At 35.0% G+C, this 21762-nt stretch overlaps 1 protein-coding gene across 5 annotated transcripts in view; it reads left to right on the top strand.

The window, feature by feature from the left end:
- Positions 1-20973, top strand: part of PCDH7 (protocadherin 7) — a 278809-nt gene extending 257836 nt beyond the window's left edge. For 4 of the 5 annotated variants that reach the window (XM_054064268.1, XM_054064269.1, XM_054064270.1 and 1 more), the window contains one exon: positions 17995-20973. In XM_054064268.1, coding sequence (XP_053920243.1) covers positions 17995-18374 — 380 coding nt within the window. In that variant the 3' untranslated portion in view covers positions 18375-20973. The remainder of the gene's footprint in view (positions 1-17994) is intronic. The other variant, XM_054064273.1, reaches the window with a different exon arrangement.
- The last annotated feature ends 789 nt before the right edge of the window (positions 20974-21762 follow it).

The raw sequence follows: 21762 nt of genomic DNA on the forward strand, positions 1-21762 counted from the left end.
TGAGCTATTGGCTGCATTAAATAAAAAATAAATTTCAAAAAATTGCTATTAAATTCTCTGTTCCAGGATAAAAATTCTGTACCTACATTAAACTAAGCCACCACATGTTTTGTCAGTGCAACTTTCATTTTAGTAACTCATTACTGATTACTTGTAAACAAGAATATTTTCATGGCACCATTTCGATTTGTTTGAATCTGGGATGATATAACCAAGCTCTTGCAAAAGATTAGTACTGAAAGGTCACAGCAGATAGTGCAATAGAGAAATGTAATAATTCAAACTGTCATAAACTTTCCTTGTTCCCTGAAAATATGCTCATACAGCATTATGGAAATAAAAGGTTTGCTTTGAAATTGTTGTGCATAGCAGAGCTCAGAAGTCATGTACTTTCAGAACAAGTTAAATATTTCTAATAGTAAATCACTGTGACTTTTCACAGACAAACAAGCAAGTCTGAAAATGTCTGCTTTTGTTCAAAACTTTTGTTCAAAATGCTTTTCTCCATATCTTAATTTTTTTTTCTGCATATGGCAAAAAAAAATGTGTAGCTCATTTTACTTCTGCTGACACAATTGTTTATTTCTCAGCACATACAATATGTGAAATTCAAAATGAGTCTTTTAGTTAGGTATTAGAAAATTATACCTTCTCACAGTCAAATTGTATTTGGTCAATAAAAGACTATTTTTCTTTTTAGCTTAGGATTATGGAGTTACTAATAGTGAGCAAATCATTAGGGATGTTATTGTGAAAGGACATGTTTTCAAATAAGTCTCTTACCTACAGAAGGGTTATGTTATTGTCTGCTACAAACTATGAGTAATTAAGATATTCTGCATTTCAGAATGTACAAGGCAGAATTCTTCTGATGTTTATAGTGTTGAAAAGAAATTGTTTCAATCCTCTTACAGTTGCTTCCTGCAGAGAAGAACCTCATAATTAAAAACAGAGCAGGATAGAACTGCAATGCAATTGCCATCATGTGTTGGATACCTGATAGATTTTCTTGAGAGAAAATAAACTATAGCTATTAATAATACTTCTCTTTTAAAGCTAGATTTGCAGAACTACCTGGAGTTTGTTTGGTTTGCATTTTTCTTGATGAATAACAGAATATTAAGCATGAAGGATGTAATTACACTATCCAGAGTAAGTCAGGTTTACTCTCTGGGATGGCTGTTCAAAACACTACGAAGATTTTGTTATAATTTCTTATCTCCTCTTTGGGCAAAAGTTGATTTCCTTAAAATTTAATGATTTCTCTTCCTTTTTTTTTTTTTTTTTTAATAGATAGACAGACTTTATAACCATGAATGCCTCTTTTAATTCTTTTTAACCTACTTTTGCTGTTCTTTAAAAAAAAAGAAAACAAAACCAAAAAACCACAAATCCCCAAACCCAAAAACCACCTGACAATATTATAGAAGGACAGAAGAAAGTTAAACATAAAACAGTATGTGTAGTATACAGCTGTAAATGTTGTTTGTATTTTAGTTTCACAGCAGACAATGACAACTGTTAAATCTAGTTTCAATTACTAAGAAGAACTTTTCCCATCCTGTAAACTTTAGGGTTTTTTCTTTTTCCCATGTTAATCTGATACAATACTGTTCTACGGTCTGTCAGTTGTGTTCCACCAGCAAGTAGACATATATAACTTGCAATTTGTGTGTTTAACAAGGTGAAACATTATATCTATCAAACAGGAATTTCTTTAAAAATATTTTTCCCTACAAATTATATACTGAGTTATTTTTGCAATATTGTCCTGTGATTAAGGGTTAAGTTTCTGTTATAGTCACCTTTTTGAACCTTGTATTAACATCAACAAATAAATCACTATAATTTTAAAACAAAAGTTTTCAAATTAGACCAAAATTTATTTAGCTTCATCAGACTAAGTCTGTAGGTAACGTAAAGCTCATATGGCTCCTGAGATAGCTTCAGCCTCGTTTATATACTATCTATTTATAAATTAGGACTTGTTGATTTCCTAATGTTCCTTTGTTTGTATTTTGTTTGATGAACTGCTTGGATCAGTCTTGCATTGTAAATAGCACACTGAGAGATGTCAAAATTATCCTGTTCTCCAAAGCCTTATTTTATTAGACTACGAAGTATTAAGCTAAAGATTTATTTTTTTAGTAGTGGAAACAAAGAACTTCTGAGTGAGACAATATAAAGGTCTGAAAATGCATCTTACCACTTCTCTTTAACATCCCTTTCTTCCAGACTGTATATTCAAACACACTTCAGTGGCTTCCTATATGGAATAAACTGTACAGTGTCCCTGAAGTCTCTTTCCAGCATCTATAAATGTAGAGTTTTGGAGACAGGTTACAGGTTCCCCTCTGAACTACAGAAACTTCTCTCAGCTAAGTATGATTAGTTGCTCTTAAGAAAGGAGCACTCTTCCTCCAAAGAGTTCCACTTGACCTAAAGCTTATCAGTCAGAGGAAACACACACAGAGCATTTGAGCCAATTTGCCAAGCAGCTTTACACTTTTGGGCCTAAAAAATACATTATACAGTATTTATATGACAGACTAGAAGCAAATAAATCTCTTTATTTTACTTTCTATTATGGTGTTTTATCACCTCTGTCCTTGTAACATTGACAGCAGAGATGCAGTCAAATATAGTAAAAAATTTGGCACCATCTTCAATATACTTGATGAAGGAAGAACTGTTGTCTTTACGGACACAAGAACTGTTAGTTGTTGTTCTTGGACAGCTCTGGATCACACTTTATATTTATTTCACATTTTTGGCATGCCACTAGCTTAGTTGATTACTTTGAATTTCCACTTCTCACTGATGACAGAAATATCAGATTCAAAGTATGTCAAAGGAGTATGAAATCAGTCTCTGAATATGCAAAATATTTGTTCTTTTAGAAATCTAAATAAAGTGGTATTTCCTGGACTTCTAAATGTTATGTGCTAATGAAGTAGTGCATCTTATGAAAGCTACATCTTAGGTGTGTATTACCTTTCCCTGAAAAACAGATTAGGTAAAAGTGAACTAGTGAGAAATTCTCCCAGACATTTATAATTACAGCCATTGCTGATTCCTCTGGCAAGTTTGTGTAGCTGAGGTCTTAAAAATAATTTTAAAATTCTTAAGGGAGTTGTCAAAATACAGATTATTGTAGAAAAAAATTTAAGCTTTGTTTTGCAGAATAAGAGATGCCTGCAGCTATAGAATTTTCATAAACTGAAGCGTAATAAATGAGAGGATCTAACAACAGAGCAGCTAAATGATACTTGCTTTTTGTGACATTAGCAAGGTAATTTTATTCCTAGTCTCCTTTCTTACTTTTCCCTCAGTTCTGCTTCTTAAAATTGAAATCTGAGGTATTTTTTTAAATTCTAATTCACTTTAAAAACTCCCTGTGAGTAAAAATGTTAAAAGTTAACATGAATAATTGTTCTTTTATAGCATAACCAGAGTCATAAGTATTGTAACAGATTGCTATTTTGTTATTCCAGAAGAAGATGTAATTATTTTCAAATATATTTTCAAACAGTTTCAACTAGAGGCAAGATATTTCTCTACTGAGTTTAGAACAGATGGTGGTGTAAAATATGTTAAGTCTATAGAATCTCTTCACTTAGTAGCACACAAAAATCATACAGCCTTTTGGAATTAAGTTGATATGGCATCTCTCAAATGACTTATAAACTTGTGGCTTTAGTACTTGCTATGAGTCATAAAAGCAAAGAAACTTGTTTCTTTTATCTTTCTTTGGATGCAGTGTAGAGCATTTTATATGAAAGAAAATCAGAGACAGTTTTTCTTGTAAATTGCTCTGATGCAGAGTTACACATTTACTTAAGGATTTTGTTTTGGAACAGATAGAAGAGTTGAGCAAACCTTTATCTGTTGACGATTATTTGGCTGCTACTTGCACCCTGCTAATGTTATCTGTAGAGAGATAGGATTATGTGTGCTTGAGACAATAAATCCGGGGGGGTAAAAAGCATTCATATTAAGTATCGAACTATGTCAAAGATGAGATAACAGATTTTATCTGGGAATGATTGACATGAGAAATAAAGGTGTAGAAAATACAAGTAAAATTCAGCCTATTAGGTCTGATCCCTTAAAGGAAAATAAGGGAGACCAGCCTCTCACAGACATTTCTTGAAGCATGAAAATTTTTTAAAGGGCATCCTAATTTATCCACTTCACAAAGCTATCTGTGACAGCAGGAAAAGATTTTTTTCTTTAAATGGATGCCTTATTCTCTTTCTCCTAGTAGCTGTTCAGAGCCTTTTGTCTATTTATATTCATTATTGTTGCTGTAAGAACAGTGCTGTATTTCATTATTTCACTGGCATGAGAAGCCCTGATTCAGTTTTGGTGTCAATTTTGACCTCTTTCTGTACCTCCTCTGCTTTCAGTGACTGAAAGCATCAGTAAAAAGAAACAGAGAAAACACCATAAACTACTTCTGCAGCAGCACAAAATAAGTTTAACACCCAAGATATAGGAGTATGCAACTGCAGTTCGTATCTATGGTAGGGTAAAGCATGCACTGAGAATTGGCTTAGCTGTTTCTTGCACTGCTATGTATTTAGTGAGTTATCATATAGCTGGTGGGAGAGAGATTTGAGAGTCTAACAAAAAATAAGATTCCCAAAATAGCTTCACACAGAGAGTAGAATAAAATTAATGCTATTTTTAATAGGGATAAGTATTTGTTGTCAGAAGATTTTGTGAACACATTAATTTTTCTATTTACTTTTTATCGGTAGCAGTCAAAGGTAAAAAGATATATTTTAACTTTATCTAGCCAGCCACTCATCTCTGATTTAAAATAGGATATATCTCTATATAGCCATGATTTATCTGCCCAATTAACTCAATTAACTTGAAGCATAAGTTTCATAAACTAATCACCGGTTTGCACCGCTGTGGACTGAGTTTATCTACTGTGCTTATCTAGTCCTAATGTAATTAATCGCTATCGCAGGTGCTTTGTTTACAAAGGAGCGTGAAATATGCTAATCAGCTGGATGTGCTGCTCACTTCTGTACAAGGACCACTAAATATCCAAGTCTGATGCCCACCTTCTTGCAGGATTTCATTCAGTTCTAGAAGGAGCATAGGTTTCTCTTTAAATAATTTTCCTAGAATAAATCCATCCCTGACAGTTATGGTGGCTCAGACAATTGATATTTGGGCACACAGTTTTTTACCTCAGGTTGCAGCTTCAAAGTTGACCCAAGAAGAAACCAACTGTACTGTCCAAGAATGAATCTATTATATGAATAAATTAGTTATACTTCAGTGCACAATGTTTTACATTCACAAGAACCATAGTCACAACTGGCATCTCCATTATGATCTCAGAAAGGAGCTAGAGACTATAACACTGTGCAGAGAACAGTTTTCCACTGAATATTTTTCATTCAGAAAACCATATTCTGAATGGCCTGGAAGGAAGATGCCTGCACTTACTTTTCCCATTTCAAATCCACAGAATCATTTCTGCTAATCTACACAATATCAGTTGCAGTGTTCATAATCAATTAGCAGCTGCTGGATTGTTTTGAATATCTGAACCAGACACAGAAATACAGTGGTTAAGGTTTCAAATATAGAGGTTGGGTAGAACATAAAGAATTTTCTTCAGTATATGTACTCTTAAAAAAAAGTGTTTAACCTCCCTGTTGCTATATTTTGCTTGACTGGGTTTTATGCTATCCTAGCAGATATAATTGAGGCTTTTTCCTACCTATTGTCAAGAATTTAGTCATGCATTACAAGTGGAGCAAGCTTAACATTGTCTAATTTCAAATCTTTTGTCAGTTTTACTGGAGTCTGAGTGAAAGCATAAATTAATAATATAAGAAACGTCTTGATATTCAAATAAGTGAGACAAGCCAGAGAATATCTGATACATTCCTGAAATGTTGTCTATGAAGCAGTAGTCTAACATATATGTACTGCACCTAGGAAATCTGAAAAAATATTGGAAATATTTCATATATTTTGAAGGAATATCTCAAGAAATCTGTAGAGAGATATGCTCAACTATCCATTCAAGTAAGTGTTACCTAGCAGCTGATAAGCAACAAAAACGCCAGAATCTTTATCTCAGGCATGAGAGAGAGCTCCTGACTAATACGGTTAGACGTCTTTGTTAAAGTCCAGTCTTGTCTTTAATTTTCATCAGGACACAGTTCTATTTGTAAGTGTTCTGGTTCTTTACCTTTTATAACTGTTGAGTGAATGAAACACTGTAAGACACTCAGGGTTAAGGGCAGGGGTCAAAAACTATGATGCATACTGTAGGCTCCACTAGATTTTTCTTCTCACAAGAAGGATTGAGAATGCTATTTCTGACAGGCTTAAACTTTGTAAGTGAAATGATTTTTTTTGCCTTCTATGTTTCATTTCATTCAAACTTCTCCTACACTTCCCATTAGTATAAAAATATATTCTCATTCTATTTTTCTATATGGTGAAATAAACAGTGATACTCTAGTCTTTACTACAACTTCCCTATGATTCATTTGTATGATGACAGTCTATCTACTGCACAAGGGGAATTAGTACTATGCTTAATACTTAATTACTAATGGATTGTAACCCAGATAAATCTGTCATAAGTATGTAACCATTTTAAGCTGATGTTTGTAATTAATTCGCTAGCTGTAATCTGCACACACAGCTGAAAAATCAATTAAAAAAAAAGAAAAAAAAATCCCTTCGAGCAGGGCATAAATCAGACTGAGAGATTCATTATCTTTCTGTATCTGTCTCTCCATTTTTCTGAGGTGTGAAGACTTCTATACGTACTAAAAAAAAACCTAATAACAACTACAAACTCCAGCACTCCCCTTCCTGTGCATCATCTCAATGAAAAAGCACTACTACTTGTAACAGAGGTACAAACCTACTTAGGTGGATTAATCAGCGCAGATTTTACCTCTTCTTAGGAAAAGGTGAGGGTTCAAAATAATTGCTCTAAAGACCAGTGTGACACTATGGTTCATGCGACTGGAATGGAATAAAAGACAAGAGTTTATACCTAGTTAATTAATAAATAATTTCCTTTTCCTGTGACAGGTGGAAGTATTACCATTTACTCCTGAGTTGTATAATTGTATGTTTCTGCTATGCTCCATGATTAATGAAGATGAGCAGTATATTTTATAAAATGTAACCTATTTTTTAAGAGTATACTTCTACAAACAGGAAAAATCTGTTTTAATACATTAATCTTTACATGTTTTTTTTTCCATTTTTAACTTTCATTTAAGTCTTAAATCATGTAGTTCTTCTGCTAAAGAAATGAAAATGCATTCTTTTATTTTTGAATTCACTAAATTGAAGTTGATTCTGTATCCCAGATCTTACTAGGATGATTAAGTAAAATTCCAAATTTACAAGTGTTTCTGTGAGAGAAACACATATGACATTAACAGATAAGCGATCATTTTTTTCCATTGCATTGATAAGTTTCCCTTAATGTGACATAAAATGTTTAATAGATCCTTCATGACTGCTATGCTTTTTCTTACAACACAACTTCCTCTTGAAAGCTACTGAAAAGACAAGTAGTCACAAGTTACTTGTTTTTGCTTCATGCTGAGCTCTATATTATTTAGATGATCATTTGCATGCAGAGCATGGAGAACTTTCTTCTTCCTCCATTTGAAAAGAATGTAGTATAAATTAATAGAGATTCAGCACATTTTACAGTTACTGTTTAAGTTTAACCTTTGAGGATCTATGACTTGTAACAAAATAAACATTATATGAGTCACACAGAAAATGTCTTGGGAACGTAAGTAATTCCCTTTTTATGAAAGCAGTACTACTATTTCATATATGTTATTATATAATATTTCATTCTGTAAAGGCAGGAATGAAATAAGATCTAGAATCCAGAAATGTATTGCTGCACAAAGTAGAACTGTATGAAATATTTCTTTTTTCAGGAATGCAGTGGTTCTATCAAGATAATCGGTTCAAGTTACTATTTCATATGGCAGAAGAATTTTTTAAGAAAAAAATAACTTATTGAAAGATGTGAAAGAAAGAAATCATTATTCTCCCTTAAAGCAAATTCTTAAACACAGATGAATTCAGCCAGAACTTTCTTTTAGTTTGAACTCTTGTCTGTAGTCATAAGTGATTCAGTTTTGCTGTTTGTTTGTTGATGCGTGTACCCCCCTGCCCCCCCCTCCCCCGATAAACAATTAAGCATCCAGGGGAAGGGGAGGCGTGTGTCTTTTTTATCACTTACCCTTTGATCCTAAATGTTAGTCATGTTACATCACTTCAATGAATATCAAGCTTGTAAAATTGATTGCAACTCTGTCAAGTCACTGATCTTTTCTATATGGTCAACTTATTACCAAAGGCAAGTCCTGTATGACCAGCGTAGTGGCTTTCTATGATGAGGTAACCACAGTAGTGGACATGGGAAAACCAATGGATGTGATCTATCTGGACTTCTGTAAAGTCTTTGACAAGGTCAATATCAGAATTGATAGTCATATAATCATAGAATCAATCATAGAATGGTTCGAGTTGGAACGGACCTTAAAGATCATTCAGTTCCTACCCCTCTGCCATGGGCAGGGACATCTCCCACTAGACCAGGCTGCCCAAGGCCCCATCCAACCTGGCCTTGAACACCTCCAGGGATGGGGCAGCCACAGCTTCCCTGGGCAACATGTTAAAGTGCCTAACCACCCTGCTTGTGAAGAAATTCCTCCTTATGTCTAGTCTAAATCTGCCCCTCTACAATTTATAGCCATTCCCCCTAGTTCTATCACTACTTGCCTTTATAAATCCCTCCCCACCTTTCTTCTAGGCCCCCTTCAGGTACTGGAAGGTGGCTATAAAGTCTCCTTTTTTTTATTTAAGATTATGGAGTTACTAGTAGTAAGCAATTCATTAGGGATGTTATTGTGAAAGGACATGTTTTCAAATAAGTCTATTTACCTAGAGAAAGGTTATGTTATTGTCTGTTACAAACTGTGAGTAGTTAAGATATTCTGCATTTCAAAATGTACAAGGCAGAATTCTTCTGAAGTTTATAGTCTTGAAAAGAAATTGTTTCAATTCAAGTGTCCTCTGAGATACTTGTGACACACTCAGGAGATCTGATGACACTGATCATCTTTTGGGATTGTGCTTTCAGTTTCTTAATGGAAGCAATACACTCATTGATATCGCCTAGGAAATGTTACTTGGAGTATCTCCAAAAAGAAGTTGCCTTTTTAATGAGATGGTCATAAATTGGAGGAATATGAAGGACAATCATATAAACGTTTTTTCTCTTGTGGCAAGACCACTAGTTTTCCTATTGGGTATCCTTTCCTGATGAAGAAAATACATTACTATATCCTTACATCCAAGAAATAAATCAAAGGGGAGGCACAGTACACAGCTGAGATGAGCTAATAATGGCTGCTAGCTACTCTGTTCCCTTAGAGCTCCTGCAGTCCCATCACTTTGTCATGAGTATCAAGGAAATTATGTTGACTCTTGAGCCCTGATTCAGACTTTTCTTAAGTCATATTTGGGAGAGCTGACATCCTAATTGCTCCATTAATTGTTCCAGCTCAAAGTGTGTTAAGCACTGACAGGTTTTACTGAAAAAAAATTAAGGTATGTAATTTGAAACAGTGACAGATTAATACTGTACCATCAGATTGGCAGAACAATTAGACAGCTTAAATGTTTCCTACATCTTAATGTCTATGTTACTTCAGGAGGCCATAGTAAGCCCTACTTTTCTGAAGGATATGTTGCCATTTCAGTGACAGAAGTAACTCAGGCTATCAAAGGATTTAACAGGATTACACGGAGTATTGTAGCAATTGCATTTAAATCTAGAAAATTAAAATTTAGAGAATTTAAGTTCAGCATGGTATATTTATTACACTACTCATCACTGGTATCACATAAGCTGATAATTCTTCTTCCTTTTTATGTATGAATCAGTCTTATGAACAAAAAATGAAGTAAAATCTGAACTACAGTATAAATACAACTTAATCAAGAGAAAACAATGTTTCTAATGTGCTTCCTTTTATATTATAATGTAATCAAGGTTTTAAATTAATATTCGTTTAGAATTAAGTTGGTTTTATTTGATTTCACTTATACATAATATCATGTACAAACGATATGGTTCTCCATTGACAACCATGTGATTAATATGATTTGGGCCTGGAGGAGTACAGATAGATTTTTAGTATATGAAAGTAATGCCATAGGTCTGTTTTTCATATAAACACTCCTTATGTCAATTGTGAAATACTGATGAATCCTTGAAGATGACAGATGCAATATTAAAGAGTTGGTACAATCACTACTTTAGGTAAGAAACCTTTTAATGTAGTTATTCTATAATCAGAGGAACAGTTAAAGGATATTGTACCTTAACCTACTACAAGTAAATGTGATAGAAATAGCTGTGAAATCTAAGCAAGGAATTTTGTTGCTTGGGAAATATTTCTTTAGTTACATGTCTCAGTCATATTAAATAACTACATAGACTGGTATAATCCGTTCCATTAAACAAAGCAAATACATCAAAATCTCATGTATTCTTTATCTTATTTGGCTGTTCCTCCCTAAAACAGAGGCAGGTATTATGCAAAGGCAAAAAGAATCAAAACATTATATAAGAAGTAAATACTGTTGAAATTCTCTGCTCTATAGTGTCTCTCACACCAGTTGCAGGTTTAATGGACTTCAAAGACATGATATGTGTTTTGCACCACTACAGGTAGAAGCAATATTCAGTCTTTAACTTGAAAATGTAAAATGGAACGGATGTGTTGGGACTCATGGAAGAAGATTTTATAAATGTTATCATGTTGAAACTTGAGAGGAGGCTTTTTCTAGCTTTACTGGCTTTTTGTTTCTGTATTTCCCTGATTAACACTTGTCTTAAATGGTCTGATAATTTTTGTTGTTTTGTTTGTAATTCTGTTAACATAAATGTTTAAGGGGGATGTCATTCTAAAATGGACTTTTGAACTTAAGTGCAGCTTCTAAGACTAATTCATTATGAAATGGGTCAGGAATCTGAACACAGAAACCGTTAAGGATTGGAGTAAGGCTGAAATGGATAAATGTTAGTAATCATATTAATAGACTTGCAGAATTGAAGTGAATCTTTAGCAGTGATGCAGTGCATCTGTGCTTTCTCAAAGTAGCATTAGCTATGTTGATATCACCCTTGTGAAAAGTTTTTCATAAAACCCTCTCAGTGCTGAAGATTCTATAATGTTCCATCACTACATTTATCTTCAAAGATTTTTCTGATTTCTACCCTGATTTGTCATTGTTACAATCAAGGTATTACTTTTGGTCTTTTCCAATACAGGCATGTAAAACAGATTGTTCCCACTCTTGCTTTGCTGTAGCCTTTTGCGAAAGTGAAAACACCATGTGAAAAGTGCTGTTTTTTTCCCTCAGCTGCCTTCTCTTCTGGCTAATTCACTTCCATTCTTCTAATATGACCTTTTTTCAAACTTTAATGAATCAGTTACCTATTTTGAATTTCTTATGTCATTGCTTATAGCTTTGGGGTGTTTATTTTTATTATTTTTAGTTTTAGAGGACTAAACATTTCATGTTTGCTTTGAAAATTCTGCTCTAGTCTCTCTTGAAAGCATTTAATTACATGGCCTTTGAGATGCTGCAGCAGTGAGTCTTGGTGTTCTTAGTAATTGTTTAAGGGATACTTTCGTTTTACCATTTTTCAAGTAAGGTATTGAAAATTCTCACTTACATTCTATATTCCTTTTTTCTTGCATATCAAAAGAATAGAACAGTTCAGAAATCATTATTTTATATCCTCTGCCATACCTTCTTTCACAGTATTAATCATTCAAACAATGTACATGTAAGCCTTTCTGTACTCTGAAGTATGTTCTTAAGCGCAATAAAGGATTTTAGAATTGTGCATGGTATACATGAAATTATTCTAGTCCAAAAGCAATTAATATATTCATTACTTCAGTGCACTTGGCATATCTCAAACAGTTGATTTGTGTTTGACTTTATTCAGTAAGACTGTTTTGGAGATGGCACGCACTATCTCTGCAATATACGATAATGCCACATTCAGAGTGACAGAAGTCCAAGCCTTGGGGCACTAAGTGCTTCTTGAAATACATTCAATTGCTGTTTAACTGTATTTAGCCTCAGGTGCAGAGAAAGAAGTTGCTGATGCCTTCAAACATGTCTAAGTATTTTAATAGAGTCTTGGCATGTCAGAATACGCCACAGCACTAACTGGGGTGCAGTCTCTGAATCACTGCAATTAGGAGGAAGGAATTTCACAGACAGTACTGCTGTAGCTGTGTATCACTATAGCTTAGCTCTCTCTTCATTTTCACCCCCCCCCAAGTGTGATTTTCTACAATGTGGATCCTCTCAGCTGTTTTCTGTGTTATTGTTTTCAGATCATGAAAAGTTGTTATGCTTTAAGAGTTCTATTGTGTCTCCAGTCACACAGGTCATAAAACAGACAACAATTTAATATAAAAGCTATGGAAATAGACTCCTGTTTATTTACACAGTCTTACTAGTGTTTCACTTGAATTTTGCATGATCCTTTAAATATACTGTATTTGTGTACAGAGTGCAGGAAAATGTGGGATGAAAAGTGATTCATCCAAACATAGTTTCTGTCATTACCATGTGACAGCCCCTATTCCTTTTTCTTATCTCATAGTAGTTTGGAACAGGCATTCTTTACAGGTCCTTAATAACTGGAACCATGTAAGGATGTTATGAGCCCATCTATGGGGAAAGGCAGCAAAATCTTCATTTAGTCATTGATTTGTCATACATACTATTTAGAACTCATCTGCCAATGGCTTCTCAGATCCTGTGGACTAGGCTGCATGGTTTACAGAAATACTGTTGCACTGCTATGCAGTGCACTGTATGGCCACTGTGGTTTTGTACTCCTCTAAGAAAAGTTCTAGGAATGCTTTCTGGGCACAGAGTTCTTTCTGGGAATGTTAAAATTACTGTATCTAGATAGGGTGTCAGTATTGCTTCAGAGGGCATTCCATCTCTAAGGACAAGTGGAATAGAGCTTTTGATTACTTAAGTACATCTAAAGTCTGTTGTTACCATAGAACTTTCGTGTGATTTACAAAAGATGAGAAAATGAAAAGCCCCCTGCATCTTCCTACAAAAGAATGTATGTGCTACAATCATGTCATGACTAACTGATAATAGTGGCTTCACGTAGAATACATTGTCCAAGAATATTTGTTAAAAAATGTGCAGAGCAGAGCCAGAGTGAGTGTGCATGTTTGATTATATTCCTGCAGTGTGTGTGTACAAGAAACCATGTAACTTGTACTCGTGGACTACTGTGTTCATAATACTTTTTCTGTACTTAATGAAATATATTGACCTCCTTTGTTAAGGAATCAGAGGAGACAAAATAATGGAAAATTGCTGAGTGGAGTATTGTGGAGGTTAATTTTTTGGCATTAAATGTTATATAGAACATCATATTTCCCTTCTTCACTCTGGCATGGTAGGCGCCTTCCTTTTTTCCTTCTAGCCCTAAAGCAACAGTCAGCTACAATCAGTAGAAACACGAGCATACATATAAATAATTCCATTCATTTGCATGATTTTATACAAAGTTTTATGGAAAATACAAGCTAACACTGCCTCAGAAATTAGCCATAAACTTTAAAAATTTGTTAAATTAATGATAAAAGTTAATTTTTTTAAATTATATTTAACATCCAACTTTGGAAATTAGTGGTGGAAGTTACTTCAGATGCAATGGGAAAGTAGATTGTGAGGCTCTGTAGATTAGTGTTCTCCGATTTTTTTTAAGCTGAAGTCTGAGCAGTTGCAAGTGAAGTCCGTTTTATAAATATTCATTTTTGAATTCTCTGCTTACATGTATACATAAAAGCTTGTCTAAATATGTGCGGTTTAGGGTCTGGCTTTGTAAATAGTCAAGCAATGCCATAAAAAAATATGTGTGAAAATAACTGAAATGACATCTTCCATAGTAACTTTGAAGATAATTTTATGCAAATAAAAGTTTACATTTGAGTAGTCTATGTTAAAACCATTTTAACTAATTAGCATTGTGATGAAATTTGTTTGTTAATAATTGCCATTTTAAGCCTTTAAGTCAGTTTCCAGTTGTCCAATGTGATAGAAATCTGTTGTACTATTAGTGATTTGTCAACTGCACTGACAAATTCTTTGCTTGTAAGCTAGCAGTGTGGTCACTACTAAAGTGTTTCACTTTTAAACTGAGAATTACTCTAATAAGCACGTCACTTAGAGATAGATATGTTCGGATGTAAATTATGCTACAGGACAAGAGTAGCTTTTCTTTTTCCTTCAAACTCAGAGATTGTTCACAACTCCATGGGCTCGATAATGTAAAAAGAACATAAAGAGGGTCAGTCTATTCAGGGAATTCACAAAATTAATTAAAGTTAATTACTTTGTAGCTAAAGCTATGTGATGATTTATTCAAAATGGAGATTAAATCTCTGTTATCTAGAGAAGTGTATAGAAAATACACGTTTTCCTTAACTGAGTAGTTTAAGTACTGATAACAGTTTAGTCCTGACAGCATTGATGTTTTATTCATCTTCTGACGTAATATACACATAAAACGGTCACTTCCTTCCCCGCACTGCTTCTCCTCCTGCCCCCCAATGCTGCATGTCCATGTTTTAATCAAAAGAACAATTAAAATACAACTGATTTCAAAATGTGTTAGATGAAACATGATATTAAATGCTGTACTGATTCAAGCTCTTACAACAGATGCAAGAAAGCAATGGAGTAGAAGGCTACATTAACTGTGCATGCCAAATACTAATTGAAGGGTATTTTAGAGGAAATATGTCACACTGGATCCAACAGCCTGAGGGAGGCGAGGCTGCTGCTGCTGCTCCATGTCCCTGGGTCCAACCAGTAGCAATGATGGAGATGTATTCACACAGACATGGAGCACACATGTACACCAAATATATACACACTGATCACAGACACTCAGAAAACTTACAGAAACACAGATAGTACCAGTGACCTCATTCTGCCTCCCTCTCTGGCTGGACAGGGTAGAAGTTCGCTAGTGAGAGTGGACACACACACGTATATATGCATATGTACACATAATAGCCCACACTCAGAAAGCGTTTGAAAGGAATTTAATAAGAAGGTAGGACAGACAGCACTGATCAGGCACAGGGCACAACCAGACAAACTTATTACCCAGCACACTATTTAATGTGACTGGCCCTTTTATTCACTTATCTCTATATTTTCCCACCCCTGTTCCTCCCCAGCTCCCCTAAATGCTTTCCTTGTCTTCCCTTTGGCTCCTTCTCTAAACGTAATGTTTCAGCGTAATAAGTCCTGTGCTATCTCAAACTGTTTTTTCCCCATATCTCATAATGTGTCCTACACACCTAAGCAGCAATCCCCCTCTTAGACAGAAAGGTGATTTGGAAAGGAGCTGCCAATGATTCACGGTGATGGTTTTCAGGTCTGAACCATAGGGCTAGGATAGCCCTGGGAGGGGCTCAAACAAGGCAGCTGTTCCTACTGAGTCTTTGATTTGGGTTCCTATCTGCCACTGTACACCCCTGTTCTCTTCTGGGATGGGCAGATGGCCCTTTCATGGGCTGATGGCCCCTTTGATGGACCTAGGAGGAGCCCATCAGGGTCTTATTTGTGCCAGCAGTATCTTGCCAGTGTCTCTTTGGCTCTTTTGTGGATGCAAAGATGAAGCATATCACATAACCCAACAGGGCAAATCTGCTGAATTAGAGCTTGTTGCTTCATAAAACAGCACTATGAGGCTGAATTGTGTAGCAAGTCTTCATGTTTTACAATAAAGAATTCTAATATTTGTCCAAAAGTGAATAGGAGATGCACTACAATGCAAAATGTTAAATTTTCAAGTGCATGATTCAAGGACCACTAGCAAGGGACAGATTTTTATCAACCCAAGTAATGCTGCTGCAAGATTTGTTTGCACTAAAAGTAAACCATCACACATAATAAGACATTAACTCTTCCCACCTGGAAAAAAAACAAACCTAAATATCAACAAAAAAAAAAATCCTTTTCAATAAACACATACTCCTGTGTTTTAAATGAAGGTCAGACATATTTGCTAGCATTCTGCCTGTGGAGTAACTGAAGTACTAGTAGTGTTGTCCAAAATGTGGATCTGCTACTCGGTGTGCAATAATCCAATAATTACATCACCAAGACAGACATGGTTTTATGCAGGTTTGTGCAAACTGCAGGTGTTTGGAGGTTTCCCTGAAATCAAACATACCCCAAGGGTTTTGTTGCTTTCACTTACACGCAAAGTTACACAAAGCCATACATTACTCATCATGCCAAGTCATTGCTTGCATCTTCTGCACATGCTACATAGGGGTCTTTAGGGGTGCCTGATGGTCATCACCCCCAAAATAACCTGCCAATTTCACCCATCAATTAATTGAGTCCTCCCAGTCTCCTCCCAATCTCCCTTCAGTCTCCTCCCATTCTTCTCCCATTCTCCTCTCATTCCTCTCCCAGTTACTGGCTCAGTATGCTCAAACTGCTGGCTTGGAACTTTTTGATTTACTTAAGTTCCCCATTCAAGTTGTGCTAATAAACTGCATCATTATTTCCAAAAGCCTAGTCTCTCTTATCTATAGAAAACAGAACCATACAGCTGAATAAACTTTAACTAAAAGTACATGTTTCCATATCACAAAAATTACCAAAGATCATCATTAACTGGGAACCATCTTGTATAAGTTGCCTGTCTAATGATCCTAAGATATTTTTATGATTCTAATAAAAATATCATGGGCTTTTACCAACAGTAGCAAGCACAATTTTTAATGATCTTTGTTTGGAAATAAGGCACTGTTTGAAAAGTTTACTGAGATATAGATGCTCTCCTGTAAAAATATGAAGAGAGGTTTTCTGTTTAAAAATCAAAGCACATCAGATGCAGCCCAGCAGTTAATTATGGTTCTTACCTTTAGAGAGTGCCAGAATAATACTAGATTTAGTGAACAAACATGGGCTTCAGAATCTTACTCTCTACTTAAAACAGTTGAGGTAGCTTTCTAATTCATTTGTAATGCAAGTATCAAAATAAAAGTATTAAAACTACCTGTATTTTTATCAGGTACGAGTCAACCCTGCAGGCCTCTGCTAGTTTTCAGTGAAAGCTCTTACAATTATGGTAGCTAGAAATCTTAGACATAGTATTTAGAAACAGGACACATTCTAACACAAGTCACATATAAAACATTAGTGCATCTATTCAGACAACAGTCAGATTTTCTCTGTCCTTACACACATACAGCAAGACTTAGAACAGCTTTATCCTTACATGTTGGATTAAATTTATAATCAGTAGCAGTTTTTTGTCTGCTTCTACTCATAATTGATTGTATGATTCTGGTAACATATTTTGTACTAACAATGAATGCTCAGTCCTCAGAAATACAAGTGGAGGTTTACATTATGTGTAAATTGAGTCTCATTGTAAATAACAGAGCTGCTCATTTGCAGGGTGTTAACTATGCCCATTGCAGGGTCCAGAGTCTCAGGTTCTTTTTGCAAAAAATTGGAAGCGTTCTTTAAAAAAAATTCAAAGAAAGGTATTTTTAGTAAGTTCACAGAAATGTACGGTATGGAATTAAGTGCTTGGTTATCTTTTAGACATCAAAAATCATTCAGTACCTAATGTCAAGTGTTTCTGAGATTGGTTTACAAGCACAGGAAGTGGCTTAGTGTTATTTTTCAGTTCTTTAGGTTGAGGATAACTATACAGATATGGTTGTTGTCTATGGCTACATACAATGTGAAAAAAACATTCTTACCAAGGCCTTTGAAAATACCTTCTAAGAATTTAAGGATTCCCAGTTTCATTGGAAGTCATTGCAATATTATTCATTGTTAAAGACTACTCTATTTTACTTTCAGATTCAAGGCCTCTACCAGATGTAGCCCTGACAGGGAAGTGTACCCGAGAGTGTGATGAATACGGCCACTCGGACTCCTGCTGGATGCCAGTTCGCACTTCTCCTGAAAGAAAGCAGAAGAGCCAGCCAAAACTCTCCACTTTCATGCCTGTCGATGAACGGGGAAGTCAGGAAAAGCTGGCCAATGGAGAAGCCTCCATCATGGGTGATCGCAACAGAAACCTCCTTAATAAAAAGTTGACCTCATCCTATGAGACCTTCAGTGCGGCTAGTTTCAACAAAAATGAAGAAGGCAATCCAGAGGATATTCCCCTTACACAAACAGGGGAATACAAGCCATCCCCTGTCAATACTCTAACTAGAAGAGAAGTTTACCTGTAGGCTAAAAAGCATCAAGAAAGTTCTTTCATATTATAAGAAAGAAAAGGGGCAAAAGTCTTAAAATTGAAACAATTTTAACAAAAATATAAGAAACAAAAAAGAGGGGGCCACCAAAGAGACAAAACATCTGCCCACCACTTCTGACTCCATAACAGGCATTTAATAATACTGCCTGCCTAACTATACTGTACGATGTAGAAAACGTTGTTATTTGCATGTGTAATTCCCTTTCACTGATTTTTATTTTCCTAAGTCTATGGTTGCAAATTCTTCCATAGTAATGAGCTTGATTAAAAAGAACACAACATACTGTTATTTCCCTTCTGCAGAAGCATGAGTAAAACCACTTATTTTGTTTGATCGTCACCTGGCTTGTTGAGGATAACAGGTCAGGGAAAATGTATTCAAAACATATCATCTGAATATTGCTGATCCCCACCAGGGACAATCCTTCAGAAACTATACAAATATAGAGACAAGTATAAAGGAATAATCATTAATAGGCACTTTGTGAAGACCACAGCTTTAATATTCTCACCTCTTATCTGAGGCTGGAAGCAACAGAAATACTTTCAGCCTGAGACTGCAGTCAAAAACTTGGCACACTTTCCTATGATTCATGAACTCTGGTTCTGTTTTATCCATAGAACAAATGTGTTCTTGCTGGGTCTCTTTTCCTCCTCTCTTGTTCTCTGTAGTGATGACTTCAACATAAACACAATTAGTAACACATATACTATAGGATAGCAATGATAAACTGTTGAAATCATTATTTTGGGCAAAATTAACATCTAGCTGGGAAGATGGTAATGACAAAAAGGCCAAAGATCACACAATGGATCAGGGGAACTGCTAAGTATTGGGGCTTGGCTTAGAAAATGAATATATTCACAAATACACACATGTACTCATAACACACCTTTAGTTACATTTTGCACAGCAGTACAGTTCACAAGCCCAGATGACACAATGTTTTTATTTCCAGTGTGGTTCAGTTGAATGCCCAAAGGAACTGATGTGGGGTTTCTTTGTAATGACATGATATGTTGCAGCAGGTGCTGCGTATGATATGCTGCATATGCCAGTTCCAGGGAATTTTTAAGATCAAAATTAAAAAGTAGTAGAAATAGAAGAAGGCTGTGTTAATGAGAATGCTTGGTGGGATGAAAAAGGTGGACAATGGGATGATGCAGTGACAAGAGAGTATCACAAGTCAAACACAAAACCTTCTTTTCAGAATGCAAGGAATGTTTGCTAAGTCTTCTGTCATCAATGTTGCAGATTACCAATTACTTCAATTATGTCAAAGATGTAATACAGGTATTCTTGAAACACAAGTGCATTTAAACCAAGAGAAGTGCAATACTAAATGATGTCAAGACTTGGAACATTTAGTCTAGGTAGAAAATGGTCTGTTGAACAGTGGTATGATACTCTCATAGCAGATCAAGACGAGTCAAAAGGAGTACAAGCTACCGTGATATGCAAGAGCTCTGGGCTTGTGAGCGCTTCTTGAAAGGAAGAGGAATTGAAACAGGTTTTTGTGCAATAAAAGCAACAAAACATACAGGACTTCAACCAGTTGATTTGTAGCTGATGCTGGAGTAATAATAACAGACTGAACTCAGGCATTCAGAAAGTGACAACTGAGCATCACAGCAAGGACATCTTGAGAAAGGGGAAAGCATTCAAATCCCTGGCTGTTTAGCCTGGCATTAAGGCATGGATAGATGGCTCTCTAGTATACTGTAGTCATAATGTAGCTTTGGGTAGCTTCTTGCTTTGAAGAATTGCATAGAAATAACTTTAAAGAACCTAAAGTAGAGGTTGGTAAATCAATACAACTCATTGCATTTATCTTTTAAATTCACTTTTCCATATAGTGAGATGTGCCAGTATTGGCCATTTTGTTCTTCTCTCTCAAGTTTGCTTTCCTCAAGTAACATTAGTTTGTGTAAATCAGTTAAGATGAATGGGCACATTTTAGAAAGAAAATATTAAAATCAAAGATTAATAATGATTGAACATTTTTATGTTTAGTTATTTAAGTAATATGGAGAGATGCAAACTAGTACTTTGTATGAGACTGCATACAGCAGTTACTGCTTTGTATAATCTGTAAGTACCTGTTTAAAAATGCTTCTAAAAATGCTTATGTAATATATACACATTTTTCTTGCACGTTTCAACAAAATACAAAATTGCATAACACAAATGTTCAACAAAATTTCCTTTAATAAGATTTTATTTAATATTAGACACTCAGAGAAAAAAAATTAGGTAGCTTTGTTCCGTATGTTCTTAGACCCTTTTTCTACAAGGCTAATAATACAGGTCATAGAAGACCTTCAAATTAAATGGATCAGCAGTCACTCCAATTTTTGCACCACAAAAAACCAGTCATTAAAATTCTTTACTTGTGTGCATCTCCTTAGATCTAAAGTGGGTGTGAAAGAATTTGTTTAAAATTCTATCTACTGTAAGTATTCACAGTAATTCTAGTGGAACTAGCCACTATTAATACGCTGATTACTCTTCTGACCTGGCATGACACACAAATATATTTTGTGTTTGTATTTTTCCTCTTTCTTTGAAATAGGTTAAATCTGGTGTCACTCCATAAATAGAGTGCTTTTGTATAAAAATAAACAAATAAAACTATAAAAATAATTAGGGTGAATGCGAAATATGCAACTGTGCCTTTTATACCTATTATTACAGTAAAGTGGTAGTTGGGTTTGGACATTGAGGGATAAGGGGCTATTCCCAACTTTTTTGAACCTGTATATTTACCTGTGTTTATTTTCTGAGAAATTATAAATAATATATTTAAAACAAGCCTTTTGCCAAACTCAGTTAATGGACCAGTCTTATGCATTATTAACACAAGGCTGTGGTTTAAGTAGGTCTTGAGGATTTTTTAATTACTATTTGTGTAGGGTTTGGGGTTGTTTTCATTTGTTTTTAATTCTGCTGCCTGCAAAACTATGATCCGTCTATATTATAGTTATTTAGCAAGGTGTCACCAGTTCATGTTGCCAGGAAAATTGTCTTTTTTTTTTAAAATTGCTTTTAGCCTTCATCACATTTCAGTTGTACAGTATAGAAATCATCCTTTTATTTCATTCCATGGGAAACTCAAATGAGCTTTGCATGTATTTTACATTAGGGCACCTTTATCGACTGATGCGTTAATATGTAACTTTATATGTATTAGAAAATTCAATAGCTTTGGTCTAAAATCTAATGCTCATTCTGGATCTCAGATACACTGTGTTTATTCAATATGGTTTCTGACTGGCCTGCTGCCTGAGTTTCAGGAGAAAAAAAAAAAAGTTAAACATTATTTTTATGGGGGGGAAGAACTTAAATGGGATTGAAAAGATTG

Source organism: Cuculus canorus, chromosome 4 (assembly GCF_017976375.1).
Source record: "Cuculus canorus isolate bCucCan1 chromosome 4, bCucCan1.pri, whole genome shotgun sequence".
Lineage (NCBI taxonomy): Eukaryota > Metazoa > Chordata > Aves > Cuculiformes > Cuculidae > Cuculus > Cuculus canorus.